General features: G+C 35.6%; 1 protein-coding gene across 2 annotated transcripts in view; it reads right to left on the reverse strand.

Moving 5' to 3' along the window:
• The window catches only part of Frmpd2 (FERM and PDZ domain containing 2), a 96,299-nt gene that overhangs the window by 42,710 nt on the left and 39,002 nt on the right, over positions 1–14,587 (reverse strand). For both annotated transcript variants that reach the window (XM_076834959.1, XM_076834960.1), the window contains one exon: positions 13,831–14,016. In XM_076834959.1, coding sequence (XP_076691074.1) covers positions 13,831–14,016 — 186 coding nt within the window. The remainder of the gene's footprint in view (positions 1–13,830; positions 14,017–14,587) is intronic.

Here is a 14,587-nt window from a genome sequence, read left to right on the forward strand (position 1 = left end):
TTTGAACAAGAACAAAGAAATACAGATGATATTAAATATGAATTGATATATAACTTCCAAATAAATCTCTATTCTAAATATTATGTATGATTCAATTAAGAACCTTGAGCTTTCTCTATTAAGATAATTTTATAAAAACAGGTTTATGTTTTAAAGAACCCCCTAAAACTCCTGATCTTCCTGATGGCTGATCTCCTCTAAGGCCCCACAGACACCATTTGTAAGAATTCTATTCATACAAATCAGATATTAATGAGAAGCAGATAACTGTTTATTGCCTTTCCTCTGAGAAACTCCTTTTCATCATTGACCTAATTTCAGATAATTTAATAATTCTCTAAATATTTTTTACTTTCATTGATAAATGTAGCTCTGAGCCTCCTTATTACAATGTTAGTGGATTCTGAATCTGTTGATATAAAAGTTCTTTAAATAATGCATTTTCTCAAGTATTCATTCATATTGTTCTACTGGTCGTCAAAATTCTTCCTTAGTACTCAATCAGTCATTTTATGCCCACTTTCAAAGTTGAACATTTTCTCAGAATCCATGCATTTTGTCAGTACACATTGATATGCTTTCCCACAGTCCCAACATTTTATTTCAACTTCATTCATTCAGATATTAAAATTTTTTAGATAACCAAGTCACTCTTTTTAATCTAATAACTACTGTTTAACAAATCTGAAAAGGGTGAATCATTCACACACACACACACACACACACACACATACACACACACACACACTCACACACACTTCTTTCAGTTTATAAACTCAATGAAATCCTCCTTTTGGGAGACAATGCTCTAAGGTATTAAACGGAAAGTGTAATATCCATCCTATTTCTTGGCATAAAGCTGAAAACAGCCTTGACTGAAATGGGTTAGGGCTTTATGTGTATTTATCGCCACTCTGATAACATCATTTAATGGGAAATTCACAGCTTCAGGCAAACTTTGTCAGAAGCAAGATGCTCTGTGAACAAGATGATGTAAAATCTCAATATCAGAATTTTCAGCACAAACATAAAACCTTTCTTCAGCCCCTGTGGTTGCAGTACAAATATTCCAGGTGCTTCTGTAATATCATGTTGTTTCAAAGCATTAGTTTACTATTTCAAATAGTTCATCCACAGCAGTTGTTGCTGTTTGCTTGCTGGCTTGAGTATTTGTTTGTTTTGATATATCTTTGCAAAACAACAACTTTCTTGCAGGCAGAGACTTGTCATGAATCTCATGAAGCTTTGCAAAGCTCTTTGCGTCCATGTGAATGGATTCTAAATCTATTGATTCAGGGCCCTTACTTGGGTAGGTCCTTTCCTGCGAGGGGTCCTGGCAATGTGCTCACAGGGTCTGGTGAGATGTGGAAAGTAAGATGTTTTTATTGCAATCCATCAAGCCACCAGCTCTACTTTTCCCTTTGACTTTTCCTAAGCTATAGCTTGGATTTTAAATGCCCATCAAATAAGAAGACAGTGGATTAGAAGAAGGATGCACTTCCTAGCAGTTCCTCAGCACCAGACTTACAAAGCAGGACGATTGCTCCCCAGGCAGGTGGGTAATAAGTTGAACTCACTGAAATTGAATACTGGACTGCAAAAAGAAACTATACAGATACAGAAAATCAGAAACTTCAAACAGAATTTAATACGCAGTGCTAGAGATGTGCCAGTGTGGCTGGCCGTGGCAGGAGCTGCAAGAGCAGCCACTGAGGGGAGAGGGGACAGCAGGTAGAAAGACAAGACAGTGTGGCAAATAACAACAATAAAAATAAATTAAATTTTAAAGATTTTTGGCTTGGGAGAACCTGTGGATTAGTGACAGACATTGATCTTAATGAATAAAGAGTCGGTGGGGAAAGTAGTTCATTAAAACAAACCCCAAACTGCTTGAGCCTCGAGGGCAGACAGCTCAGTGGTGACTGACATTGCTGGCCCAGAAAATGACCAGAGTTGCAGCCTGGAAACTATCTGTTAACACTGCACAGCAGTGAGGAGAGACAAATCAGGATGTATAAAGGAAGTACCCAGCAGTCACATATTATGACCTGCAGTGTGTGCCTGAACCAGAGCTACCGAAATAGACACAAAGAAAATCTTTGTTTCTAGGACGCCATGAGAACTACTGGAAAGACACTGATCGTGACCACGCAGGAGCATCTGAAGTCTTGGGCGAATACCTGGTAATTCACATTCATGGTGGTAAAGATGAATCATGTGAAGATGTAGTCCCTATATCCTAAAAATGGATTTTACCAGAGGCCCCAGAGATCCAGATGTCCTGGAAGCTCCCCAGTAACAGAGGGCATGGATCAAATCTCAAATACCTACCAACAGAGTTCCAAAATTCACCCAAGACTAAATCCCAACTACTGGAACTTCCAATTTGAACTCTGTGTTACCTCCACCACCACCACCCCACAAACAGGATTACACAATTCATAAGCCCTCCCCAGTCTATCCCACCCTATACTAGGAGACTAAAACCTGAGAGCTACACCACCTGGCCATCAAGTATGAGGAACACAAAGACATTGAATTTAACAATCCCCAGCCTTTGACCCAAGGATTGCAGAGCCAAAAATAAATAGAAAGAATGGAAATCCATCCCTGCCAACAGTCTGATCACTATAGCAGAAACAAGCCCTCTATTTCTCATTAAGATTTTTTTTCTCTTTTTCTCTTTTTCCTTATTTATTTTTTTTTAAAGAGAGAGAGAGAGAATTTTAATGTTTATTTTTTAGTTGTTTTTTTTTCGACGGGACACAACATCTTTGTTTGTATGTGGTGCTGAGGATCGAACTTGGGCCACACACATGCCAGGAGAGCGCGCTACCACTTGAGCTACATCCCCAGCCCTTTCCTTATTTATTTATTCTCTGTATTCCCATTTATTTTAATCTTCTTTAAGTTTTAATTTTTAAAAAATTTTTTCAAGCATCATTTCTTGTATTATTGTTTAATTTTTTCCATTATGCATAATTTTGTGTGTATGTGTATGTAAATGTGTGTGTGTGTGTTCTCACTGCATGAATAGGTTTGGAGAATATATACTATATATGTGTGTGTGTGTGTGTGTGTGTGTGTGTGTGTGTGTCGTGTATGTGTATATATATTCATATAATTTCACCTTCACATTAGCAGCTTTCTTCTGCATTTATTACTCAGCCTTGATTTGACTTAGGTGGGGTGTGACTTATAAGAAGATTCAGGTTGTTTTGATCTTCATTTTCTGGTTTGTTCATATCTTGGTTCTTGTCTCTCCTATCTCTCCTTCTTCACTCTCTTCCCTCAGTAACAACCAAATTTTCCTGTTACCTTTTCCTCTTTTTCTTTTTTCATTACTTTCAGTTATTTTTTATTCCTTATTTTTTATAGCTGATATCTGCTACCTATATCCTGACCCTCTGATTCACTTTTTAAAATATTTCAAAATGTTTTTGCCTTCCAACACTATTTTCTCTTACCTAGGAAACTGTAATAACATTAAATAATACAATTATAAAATTTATGTAATTCCTACGCCACTCATGTTGTTGCGATCATTAATACAGTGGACAATATAGAATACACCTGCTGTCAAATGCCTTATCTAATTCATAGTTTTTTATTATTGATATTGATATTAAATGGTGGCCCCACTAATCCTACACCAGTGACAATTAGTATTGCATATGTCAAGGTGGACATTGATCACTTATCTTAAGGCTGTACATCTGTTGCTGACATTGGTGCTATTCCTGGGTCACCCTTCCATCTAAGAAAATCTGGAAAGTGTTCGGGACAAATCAAGACCACAAAGTAGAGATGCTGAGAAACATTCACAATTCAGTCAAGCAACAATGAACTTCACCCCACACATAATCTAGTCCCAACTGAGCCTTAAAATTACTCCAACTCAGAGAATTGAGGAGACAAAAAATCCAAAACAACAACCATGACACAGGAAAGAACAACCAGAGGACCTCAAGTCCCATCTACTCAAATATCAAAATGGTCTCTCTAAAAGTCTCAGAACAAAAAAGTTAACTACATACAAAAGGCCATATGTGTAAAAGAGAAAGAAGAATGCATCTCAATTGATACTCAAGTCCAACACCTCTGAAAACATGAAGAAACAAGCAAACAAATCTCCCTCTAAAATTCACAATCTCCCAACAAAGAATCCCACAGATGTGGAAGTTGATGAAATCTCAGAGAAAGATTATAAAAAAATGATTATCAAAATGTTCAGTGAACTAAAAGAAGATCTAAGGAATGAATTAAAAGAATAAATACAGGAAATGAAAGAACATTTCAATAAAGAAATAGAAGTATTAAAAAGACATTAATCAGAACTCCTGAAAATAAAAGTCACAATTAATCAAATTAAAAATTTATTTGAGGGGCTGGAGTTATTATGGCTCAGCAGTAGCACACTTGCCTGGTATGTGTGAGGCACTGGGTTCAATTCTCAGCACCACAGAAAAATAAATAAATAAAATAAAGATCTATCAACAACTAAAATTCATTTGAAACGATCACCACAAATGAAATTGCATAGAAAATAGAACTTTAGTCCTTGAAGACAGAATTTCAGGTTTTAGAGATAGGGTACAGGAACTTGAGTACACAGTATGCAATAAAGGGGAAAAATGATAGGACATGATCAGAAGATACATGAACCCTGGGGCAACATCAAGAGATCAAACCTGAGACTCACTGGGATAGAAGAGAGTACGGAGATATAGGCTAAAGGCATTAAGAATATTTTCTGCCACGCGACCAGCACGCTAGCTTCATACTAGAGGTCCTAAGCATAGAAGTTAACTAGTGAGATCAAAATAAAGACACATAAACTCAATTTACCTTTTTCTTGCCCAGCTAAGAGACGGCCCTTCCTGGCTTCTGCCTCAAGCCACCTGGTGTGGTAGCAAGGTTTACACAAGAGATCAGCAGGAGAGAGGGAGAGCACGCCAGAGAGTGGGCTTTTATTGGGGAACAAAAAATTCAAGGGAAAATTCCATCCAATGAAGGTCGAGGGGGACAGCATTCCAAGGTCAGGGTCAGTGATTAGTCTCAGGGTCAATGGTCAGTCACACCCCCACACGGACGGGCTCTCGCACCTAAAAAGGGTGGGGATAAGTTCTGACACGGCTGGCCGGAACGCCTCATACCCAGTCAGGGAGGTGCCCAATCACGTGTGAGAACGGCTTCCCACAGTATGCAATAAAGGGGAAAAATGATAGGACATGATCAGAAGATACATGAACCCTGGGGCAACATCAAGAGATCAAACCTGAGATTCACTGGGATAGAAGAGAGCATGGAGATATAGGCTAAAGGCATTAAGAATATTTTCAATCAGATGGTAGCATAAAAGTTTCCTCATATCACAAATGACATACTGGAAGCCTACAGGACCCCTTCCTCTTCATAAAAAGAAGTTCTCCAAGATGCACCATAATCCAAATACCTAACAGAGAAAATAAGGAGAGATTATTTAAAAGCCGCAATAAAGAAACATCAGGGCATATTTCAAGGCAAACCAATAAGACTGACTTCTGAATTCTCAATTCAGATCCTAAAATCAAGGAAGAACTGTGTTGGAGGAGGCCCAAAATGGCTATAGTAAGGTTCCCTCACTGGGGCTTCCAGCAAGCTCTGGTATGTTTTTAGCATGTAGCCAAGGTCATAAATCAGTTATGTTATGGTTGTTGTGTAGTCAAGGATACAAACACTCTGACTGAGCATGTGTACTTCAGGTCATAAACATTAGCTTGTGAGCACGGAGCCACTGATGTAACCTGTTGGCAGTGTGCCTTCTTTGTCTGGCCTACATATAAAAAAGGGCCTATGGAAATGGCTATGGGAATTAAATGTGGTTTTCTAAGGGCTACTGATGCCTTTAAATAAAAGATGACTAATATTTCAACCATGCCTCACATTTTCTTTCAACTGCCAGAGTTCTGAATCTTGTTTCCTAGGATCAGGCCTCACCCTTCACCCAACTAACTGGAATGAGATATTCCAAGCTCTAAAAGAAAACAATTTCCAGCCAAGATTACTATATCCAGCAAAGCTCTCTTTCACATTTGAGGGGGAAATAAAAATTTCCCATGAAAAAGATAAACTAAAAGAATTCATGACCACCAAATCATCACTGCAAGAAATACTCAAAGGTAAACTGCACACAGGGTAACCCAAAAACAAATCCCAAAGCTCCCAAATAAAGCAAGATCAATGGAAGAGTACTGCTAAATGGGAATCAAGATGATATTAAATATAGTAAAAAAAAAAATCAAAATGTCAGAAAACTACAAACACATATCCATATTAACACTGAATGTAAATGGTCTCAATTCCCCAATTAAAAAATCATATTAGCATACTGGATCAAAAACAAGTCTAATGCTGTTTGCAAGAGATGTATCTCATAGGGAAAGACATTCACAGACTGAAGATAAAAGGATTAAAAAAAACACTCCATGCAAATAGAGTCCAAAAACAAGCAGTATTAGCCATTCTCACATCTGACAAAGCAGACTTCAAGCAAAAATTAATCAGAAGACAGAAAAAGGCCAATACATACTGATAAAGAAACTAATCCAACAGGAAGATGTAATAGTAAATATATATGCTCCAAAAGTCAGCACACCCAATTACATTAAAAAAGAAATATTCCTTGATATTAGATCTCAAGTAGACACCAATGTATAATACTGGGTGACATCAACACACCCTTATAAATAACAGACAAGACATCACAAACATAAATTCAGTAAAGATATTTGCAACCTAAATAATACTATAAATCTAGTGGAACTAACAGACATCTACAGAATATTTCACCCCTGAACAGCTGAATTTACCTTCCTCTCATCAGTTCCTGGAAACTTTTCCACAATAAATTATATTCTAGATCACAATGTAAGTCTTAGCTAATACAAAAAAAAAATCAATATAATCTTGTGCAGCCTATCAGATCCTAATGGAATAAAACTAGAAACCAACAGCAAGAAAAATCATAGAAACTTCATGCACACATGGAGGTTAAATAATATTCTTCTAAGTGAAGAATGGATCAAAGGAGAATTGAGAGAAGAAATCAAAAAATTCTTAGAAACAAATAGGAACAGAAATATAACATATCAAAATGTCTAAAACATATAAGAGCATTTCTGAGGCAAATTTGAGCATTTAAGCGTTCAGTACTGACATTTAAGAAAACAGAGAGATTTCAAATAAGTAGGCTTATTCTCTACCTCAAGATCCTAGAAAAAGGAGAAGAAACTAATTCCCAAATCTGCAGATGACAAGAAATAATTGAGATTGGAGCCAAATTTAATAAAATTGAGAATTAAAAACATAGACAGGATCAATGCAACAAAGGGTGAGTTCTTCAAAAAAGATAAGTAAGATTGATGAACCATTAGCCAAACTAACCAAAAGAAAGACAGAGATGACCTAAGTAAACAAAATTAGATTTGAAAAAAAGGAGATATCGGACTTCTGAAATCCAGAGGATCATTAGAAACTATTTTGGAAATGTATACTCCAATAAACTGGAAAATTTAGAAGACATTGACAAATTCCTGCCCAAAGTGAGCAAGGAAGATAAAGAAAACCTAAGAAGACCAATATAAAGTAATGAAACGGCAATTAAAAGCTTTCAAAAAAAAAAAAAAAACCCCAGGACAAGATGGATTCTCAGCTAAGTTCTACCAGAACTTTAAAGAAGAACGAACACTAGTCTTCCTCAAATTATTTCATAAGATAATTAAAAGGAATGGAACACTCCCAAATACATTCTATGAAGCTAATATAACCTTGATAACAAAACCAGACAAAACACATCAAGGAAAGAAAACTACAATATCCTTGATGAACAAAGATGCAAAGATCCTTAATAAAATATTAGCAAAGCACATTGAAAAACGCATCAAGAAGATAATACACCATGATCAAGTGGGTTTCATTCCACTAATGCAGGATTCATAGAACATATACCAAACAATAAATGTAATTCACCACTTAAATAAAATTAAGTACAAGAATCACATGATCATCTCAATAGATGAAGAAAATGCCTTTGATAAAATCCAGCACACGTTTATGTTTAAAAGGCTGGAGAAATTAGGGATAGAAGGAACTTACCTTAACATTATAAAGGATATTTATGACAAACTCAAAGCCAACATTATACTGAATGGAGAAAAACTGAAATCATTTCCTCTAAAATAAAGAACAAGACAAGGATGTTTACTTTCACCACTTCTATTCGATAACGTCCTCAAAACACTAACTAGAGCAATCAGGCAAAGAAAATAAAGGGATACAAATAGGAAAAGAAGAAATCAAACTGTTTGCTAATGACATGATTCTATATCTAGAAAACTCAAGAAACTCCACCTAAGAATTCTAGAGCTGTAAATGAATTCAGCAAAGTAGCAGGATAAAAGATCAGCATTCATAAATAAAAAGCTTTCCTATACTCCAATAGTGATTCTGCTGAAGAAGAAATCTGGAAAATCATCTCATTCAGAATAAGGTCAAAAAATAAAGTGAAATTAATCTAATCAAGGAGGTGAGAGATCTCTACAATGAAAATCACAGAATACTAAAGAAATTAATTAAAGAATACCTTGGAAGATGGAAAGACTTGCAGTGTTCTTGGATAGACAGAATTAATATTGTCAAAATGACTAAAAGCAATGTACAGATTCAATGCAATGCCTATCAAAGTACCAATGACTTTCTTCAAATACCAATGACTTTCTTCAGAGAATTAGGGAAAAAACATTTAATTTATTTTGGAAAGATAAGACACCTAGAATATTCAAAGGAATACTGAGCAAGAAGAATGATGCAGGAGGCATCATAATACCTGATCTGAAATTATACTACAGAGCTATAGTAACAAAACCTCATCTATTTTTGGCATAAAAATAGATTTGAAAACCAATGAAACAGAACAGAACACCCAGGGACAAACCCATATATTTATAGCCATCTGATACTTCATAAAGGGGTCAAAAATATATGTTATAGACATATCAAAAGACAGTCTTTTTAACAAATGGGCCTGGGAAAACTGAATAGTCATATGTAGAAAAATGAAACTAGATCCCAATTTCTTACCCTGCACAAAAGATAAATTAGAAAGGATAATAAACATAGGACTTAGACAAGAAACCTTGCAATTGTTAAAAGAAAACCTGGGGTCAACACTCCATCATATTGATGCAGGCACAAACTTCCTCAAAAAGACCCTTAAAGCTCAAGATACAAAATTAAGAATCAATAAATGGGATGCCATCAAATTAAAAAGCTTCTGCACACCAAAGAAAATTATTAAGAGTGTGAAGAAAGATGGACTGGGGTCATGGCTCAGAGGTAGCGTGCTTGCCTGGCATGTGTGGGGTGCTGGGTTTGATCCTCAGCCCACATAAAAATAAAATAAAGATATTGTGTTCACCTATTACTCAAAAATAAATATTTTTTTTAAAAAAAAGGGTATGAAGAAAGAACCTACAGAATGGGAGAAAATCATTGTCATCTGCCCCTCCGATAGGGAATTAATATCTAGAATATACAAAGAATTCAAAAAAATTAATACAAAAAAATAAAAATAGCCCAATCAGTAAATGTACAAAAGAACCAAACACATTTCTCAGAAGAAGAAACACAAATGGTCAACAAATACATGAAAAACTGTTCAACATCTCTAGCAATCAAGGAATTGCAAATCAAATCTACACTAAGATTTCATTTTACTCCAGTCAGAATGGCAATTATCAAGACTACAAACAGTAATAAATGCTGGTGAGGAACCAGGGAAAAGGGTAGACTTGTACATTGTGGGTGGGACTGCAGACTAGTACAACCACTCTGAAAAGCAATATGAAGATTATTCAGAACACTTGGAATAGAACCACCATATGGTCCAGCTATCCCACCCCTTGGTATTTACCTGAAAGAACTAAAATCAGCATACTGTGGCATTATAGCCACCTCAGTGTTTACAGCAGCACAATTCACAATGCTAAATTATGGAATCAACCCAGATATCTGTCAATAGATGAATGGATTAAGAAATTGTGGTGCTGGGCATGGTGGCACACGCCTATAATCCCAGCAGCTCAGGAGGCTGAGACAGGAGGATCTAAATTCAAAGCCAGCCTGAGCAAAAGTGATGTGCCAAGCAACTCAGTGAGACCCTGTCTCTAAATGAGATACAAAATAGGGCTGGGAATGTGGCTCAGTCATTGAGTGCCCCTGAGTATAATACCTGGTACCTGCCCCCACCCCATCCAAAAAAGAAAGAAATGAAGTTGTGGTGTGTATGTGTATGTGTGTATATATACATATATATATATACACAAAAAAATGGAATTTTCCTCAGCTATAAAAAAGAATTAAATTATGGCATTTTCTGGTAAATGTATGGATAGACAACATTGTGCTTATATGAAATAAGCCAGGCTCATAAATTCAAGGGCTAAATGTTTTCTCTTATATGTGGAAGCTAGAGCAAAATAAAGAAGAGGAGAGGACTGACTATCATAAAAATATGAGGAAGATCAATAGAGAAGAAGGAGATTGAGAGCAAGAGAGGAGAGAAAGAAAAAGGGAGGAAATACAGAATGAATTTTTTTTAAATCATAGATAAGTACACCACAGGGAATTTCACCTTTGTATATAAATAGAAAGAACCAATTAAAAATAAATAAATAGATGAGTGAAAAGAAGACTAGTAGAGTAGAGGAATCGAGGGGGAAGAATGGGGAGAATGTGAACTGAAATTAAATCCCATGCATGTATGATTTTGTCAGGATGAACCCAACTATTATGTGTAACTATAATGTGCTGATAAATTATTTTTTTAAAAAAATTAACTTTACTACTTTAAAAATTGTCCACCAAAGCCCCAATTAGAAAGTGGTAGAAACTTTAGAAGGTAGGCACTTGAGGGAAGTCTTTAGGTCATTGGTGATATATCCTCAGAAAGGACGTGAGACCCAAGTCTCTTCTTATCTCTTTGATCCAAGGCCAGGATATGAGTCCTTTTGCTCTGTGGTGTCCTCCTGACATTATATGCTATCTCACCACAGGCCCAAAGCAATTGATCATCGATTGGAACCTCCAAAACTGTGAACCAAAACAAACCTTTTCTATTTTTAAACCATTTCTATTTTTAAGTTCACTATCTCATGTATTTTGTCATAGTGTTGGAAAACTGATTTATGTAATCTCCTTTCTACTTCATATACTCACACCAGATAGTGTGTGTGCTAGGTGGTGTGGGAACAGATTCCTCTAAGGAGAAGTTGAAGCAAGGCTCCAGTTAGTCTAGATTTAGTGGGATTTATTTATGTGGCTTTTATTGTGTGGCTCTCTTTTATAATAGTAACTCTGTCTATTTGCTTTAAAGAAAATGATAATACAAAAATATCATCATATGGAAAAATAATCAAAGAGTATGCCACTAAAAAAATTTTGCAAAAAAAAGAAGTTCTATAGACTTTGTCAAGGAGTTCATCAACAAAATTATTTTCTGACATTTTTATATTTGCAGTATTTGTTTGGCTTTTTAAATTTGTAAGCTATTGTGATTTCTTTTCGAATTCTGAATAAATATTCCATTTCATATGGGAGTTTGTATTTGCCACTTTGTATTTTTTTCCTTAAAGAAGGTCCTATATAGCTGAAATCTGTGTTCCATGAATTTCTCTTTGAAGATTTTAACTAGTTCTGATAATCAAGAACAGGTTCCTTGTTTTAGAAGGAATGCTTATTTGAATAATCAGACCATATATAAATGTCAACTCACCTATGAATCATATACTTTGAAAATGATGTCCTTCTCTATTTTTTTGGCTACTTCCATGCAGACTGGAAAAATGAAATCTGTAATTATCTGAGGCATCTTGCTTCTACTATTAATAAAAAAAAATATTTAAACTAGCTTCCTGAGCTAATTCTCTTATTATTCACAGAGTTCCCTATTTTGTGCTTGCACAAGCATAAAAAGTTCAAGTCATTTTCTGTGGAAGATGCTTGTTTGGTGGCAAGCAGCTGGTGATATTACTTCATGTGATGACTTTTCCATAAAAATAAGTCATTCATGCCAAGGAAGAGGATGATTATCAGGGACTGGAAATCCTAATTAAGTCATGTTTTTTTAAGCTACTGAGTTTATCTTGTGAACCTGATACTTCCTGGCTTTAATCAAGAAATTATTCCAGGTTGTGGGGAAAATAAATATCTGTAAGAATTAAACCAATTTATATATGAAGTACTTCCTTAAAGGCAACATTGAATTTTATGGTTATAAAATTACATTTATCAAATATACTATTTAGAGTATCTGAATTTTTATGAATATTTTAAAACAAATAATATTGGAATTTTTTAACATGCAGTGAAGAAAGTAAGAAACAATGCAGTATAATTAAACTACTTTAGTGTTAAAATTCTTCAAATATCTTTTAATTGAATTAAAGTAATTCAAATAATTAAAATTCTGAAAAATTCATGGATATAACTATTATTTATATTTGAGTGAAAACATCTGGGAAAATTTTAGCTTCCTTAGAATACTTAGGACCACTTTAACAAACTCAAAAATTATGCTCAATTATTATCTCCTTTTAGATACAAGTTTTTCCCCCTAAAAACAAATGATAATTTATTGTGAAATTCCATTAGGAGTTATATTTTGACACTATATTAACTTCAAAAGACAAGATGGGAGGCACAAAAGAAACTTCCAGAAAATGAATAAAGGCAATTTTGTTCTACTTAGGAAATTCTAACATCAGATAATAATAAAAATAGTAATCTAGTGAGTAGAGAAATTATTAAATCATAAGAGAAAATTAAATAGAAAGAAAAACCATAATTTTTATGGGCCATAAGACCAAGAACTTGTCTTAATGAATCACCATTAAATTAATATGGATACTGATCTGGATGGCCCATGGGACAGGAAAGGATAGTCAACTACCAGGGTACCAGAGACAAATTGATTGTAACTAAATTCAGGAAGTATAAATACTCATGCAATTCTTCAAATACAATTTCAAATATTGTATGTTTAATAGGGACTTTCTGGGCTTTTAAATATTTTCCGTAGGGATCAAAAATTTGCAATACTCTGTGTCCCATAGTACACCTGTGGTCCATGGGAGACAGACTTAGGTGCTTTGGCACATTGTGTGCAAAGGGAAAATTAAAACAGAAGAAAGTTGGTTGCGGTGGTGCACACCTGTAATCCCAGCTGCTCTGGAGGCTGAGGCAAGAGGATCACAGGTTCAAAGCCAGTTTATTGAGGCTGTGAGCAACCTACTGAAATCCTATCTCAAGATGAAAAATATAAAGAGCTGGGGCTATGGCTTAGTGGTTATTTACCCTTGGGCTCAATCCCTAGTACAAAAAAAAAAAAAAAACAGAAGGAAGAAGGAAGATGTTTCATAACTTGGCAGACTCCACTCAACTCCTCCATCTCCCACTTCCAAACTTGCTATCAACCTTGACAGTTTCCCCAATTTAAGGAAACTTTATCCAGAAGGAAAGTAAAGCCCTTTAGGCTGAGGTCTGAAGATTCTTCATCAGGACTTATGAGGGGACTGGCAAGGATGGTAGGAAGAACTGGCCTTCTGGAGACCTTCCAAAATACCCTAGAAGACTTTTCCCAAATACCCACCATGTATCAGTATGCGGGTTAACTAAGGCTGGGCTGTGAGCTATTTGGTCAAGAGAAATTCACGAGATCTGTGGCTCCTTTAAAGGGGCAGCAGATCAAAGGAAAATGAAGCACAGGTCATTTAGTAACTAAGCCACACTCACATAAGTCGAGATCTTCCCAGTTTCTCTCCACCAAAACCGCAAAGTTGCAATTCTGCTGTTGTTTTTCACTTCATATACTATGACACCTTTAGCACAGATGCCCAAAGCCAGCTCCTCTTCTAGCCTTTTTTTCTCTGGGAAAATCTGGTGAACCAACACTCCATATTCTGGGAGTTGCTGAATGATCTAGAGCAAGAAAAAGTTCTATTTAGGAGAGACAGACATGCTAGTTTAAAATAATGAGCCCAAACCATTCCATGAAAAATACATTAATAGATATTGTCACTCAATAAGTTTGGAAACACCCAGCTAAACAGATTTTCTTATTATGAAATGTACCCACACCTCTGATATAATGATGATGATGACAGGGTGTGTGTGTGTGTGTGTGTGTATGTATTGTTTTTATCTCATGGAATCTCAATTGTAGAAGTCCTAAAGCAACCCTTGAAACACAGTTACATGACACAATAGCATAATAATATTCTGAACAAGTATTTTTAGAATTGAGACTCTCCTGGAACATCTCAAGGTAAGAAGTTCCTTTTTTCCAATTGTGTAAATCATCATCACCTGCAGTGTTTTCTGCTCAAACCTCTTTGTTTTACAGATGGAAAAACACAGGCTCAGACACAGAAAGCAACTTCTGAATCATTAGCATTAGTGTCAAACCAAGATAAGCCATAACCACCTTGCAGAGAAAACATCCCATTACGTTAGTATCTCTTTTCATGCAGCATAGCCTTTATAGGATCTC

This window comes from Callospermophilus lateralis, chromosome 15 (assembly GCF_048772815.1).
Source record: "Callospermophilus lateralis isolate mCalLat2 chromosome 15, mCalLat2.hap1, whole genome shotgun sequence".
Taxonomy (NCBI): Eukaryota; Metazoa; Chordata; class Mammalia; order Rodentia; family Sciuridae; genus Callospermophilus; species Callospermophilus lateralis.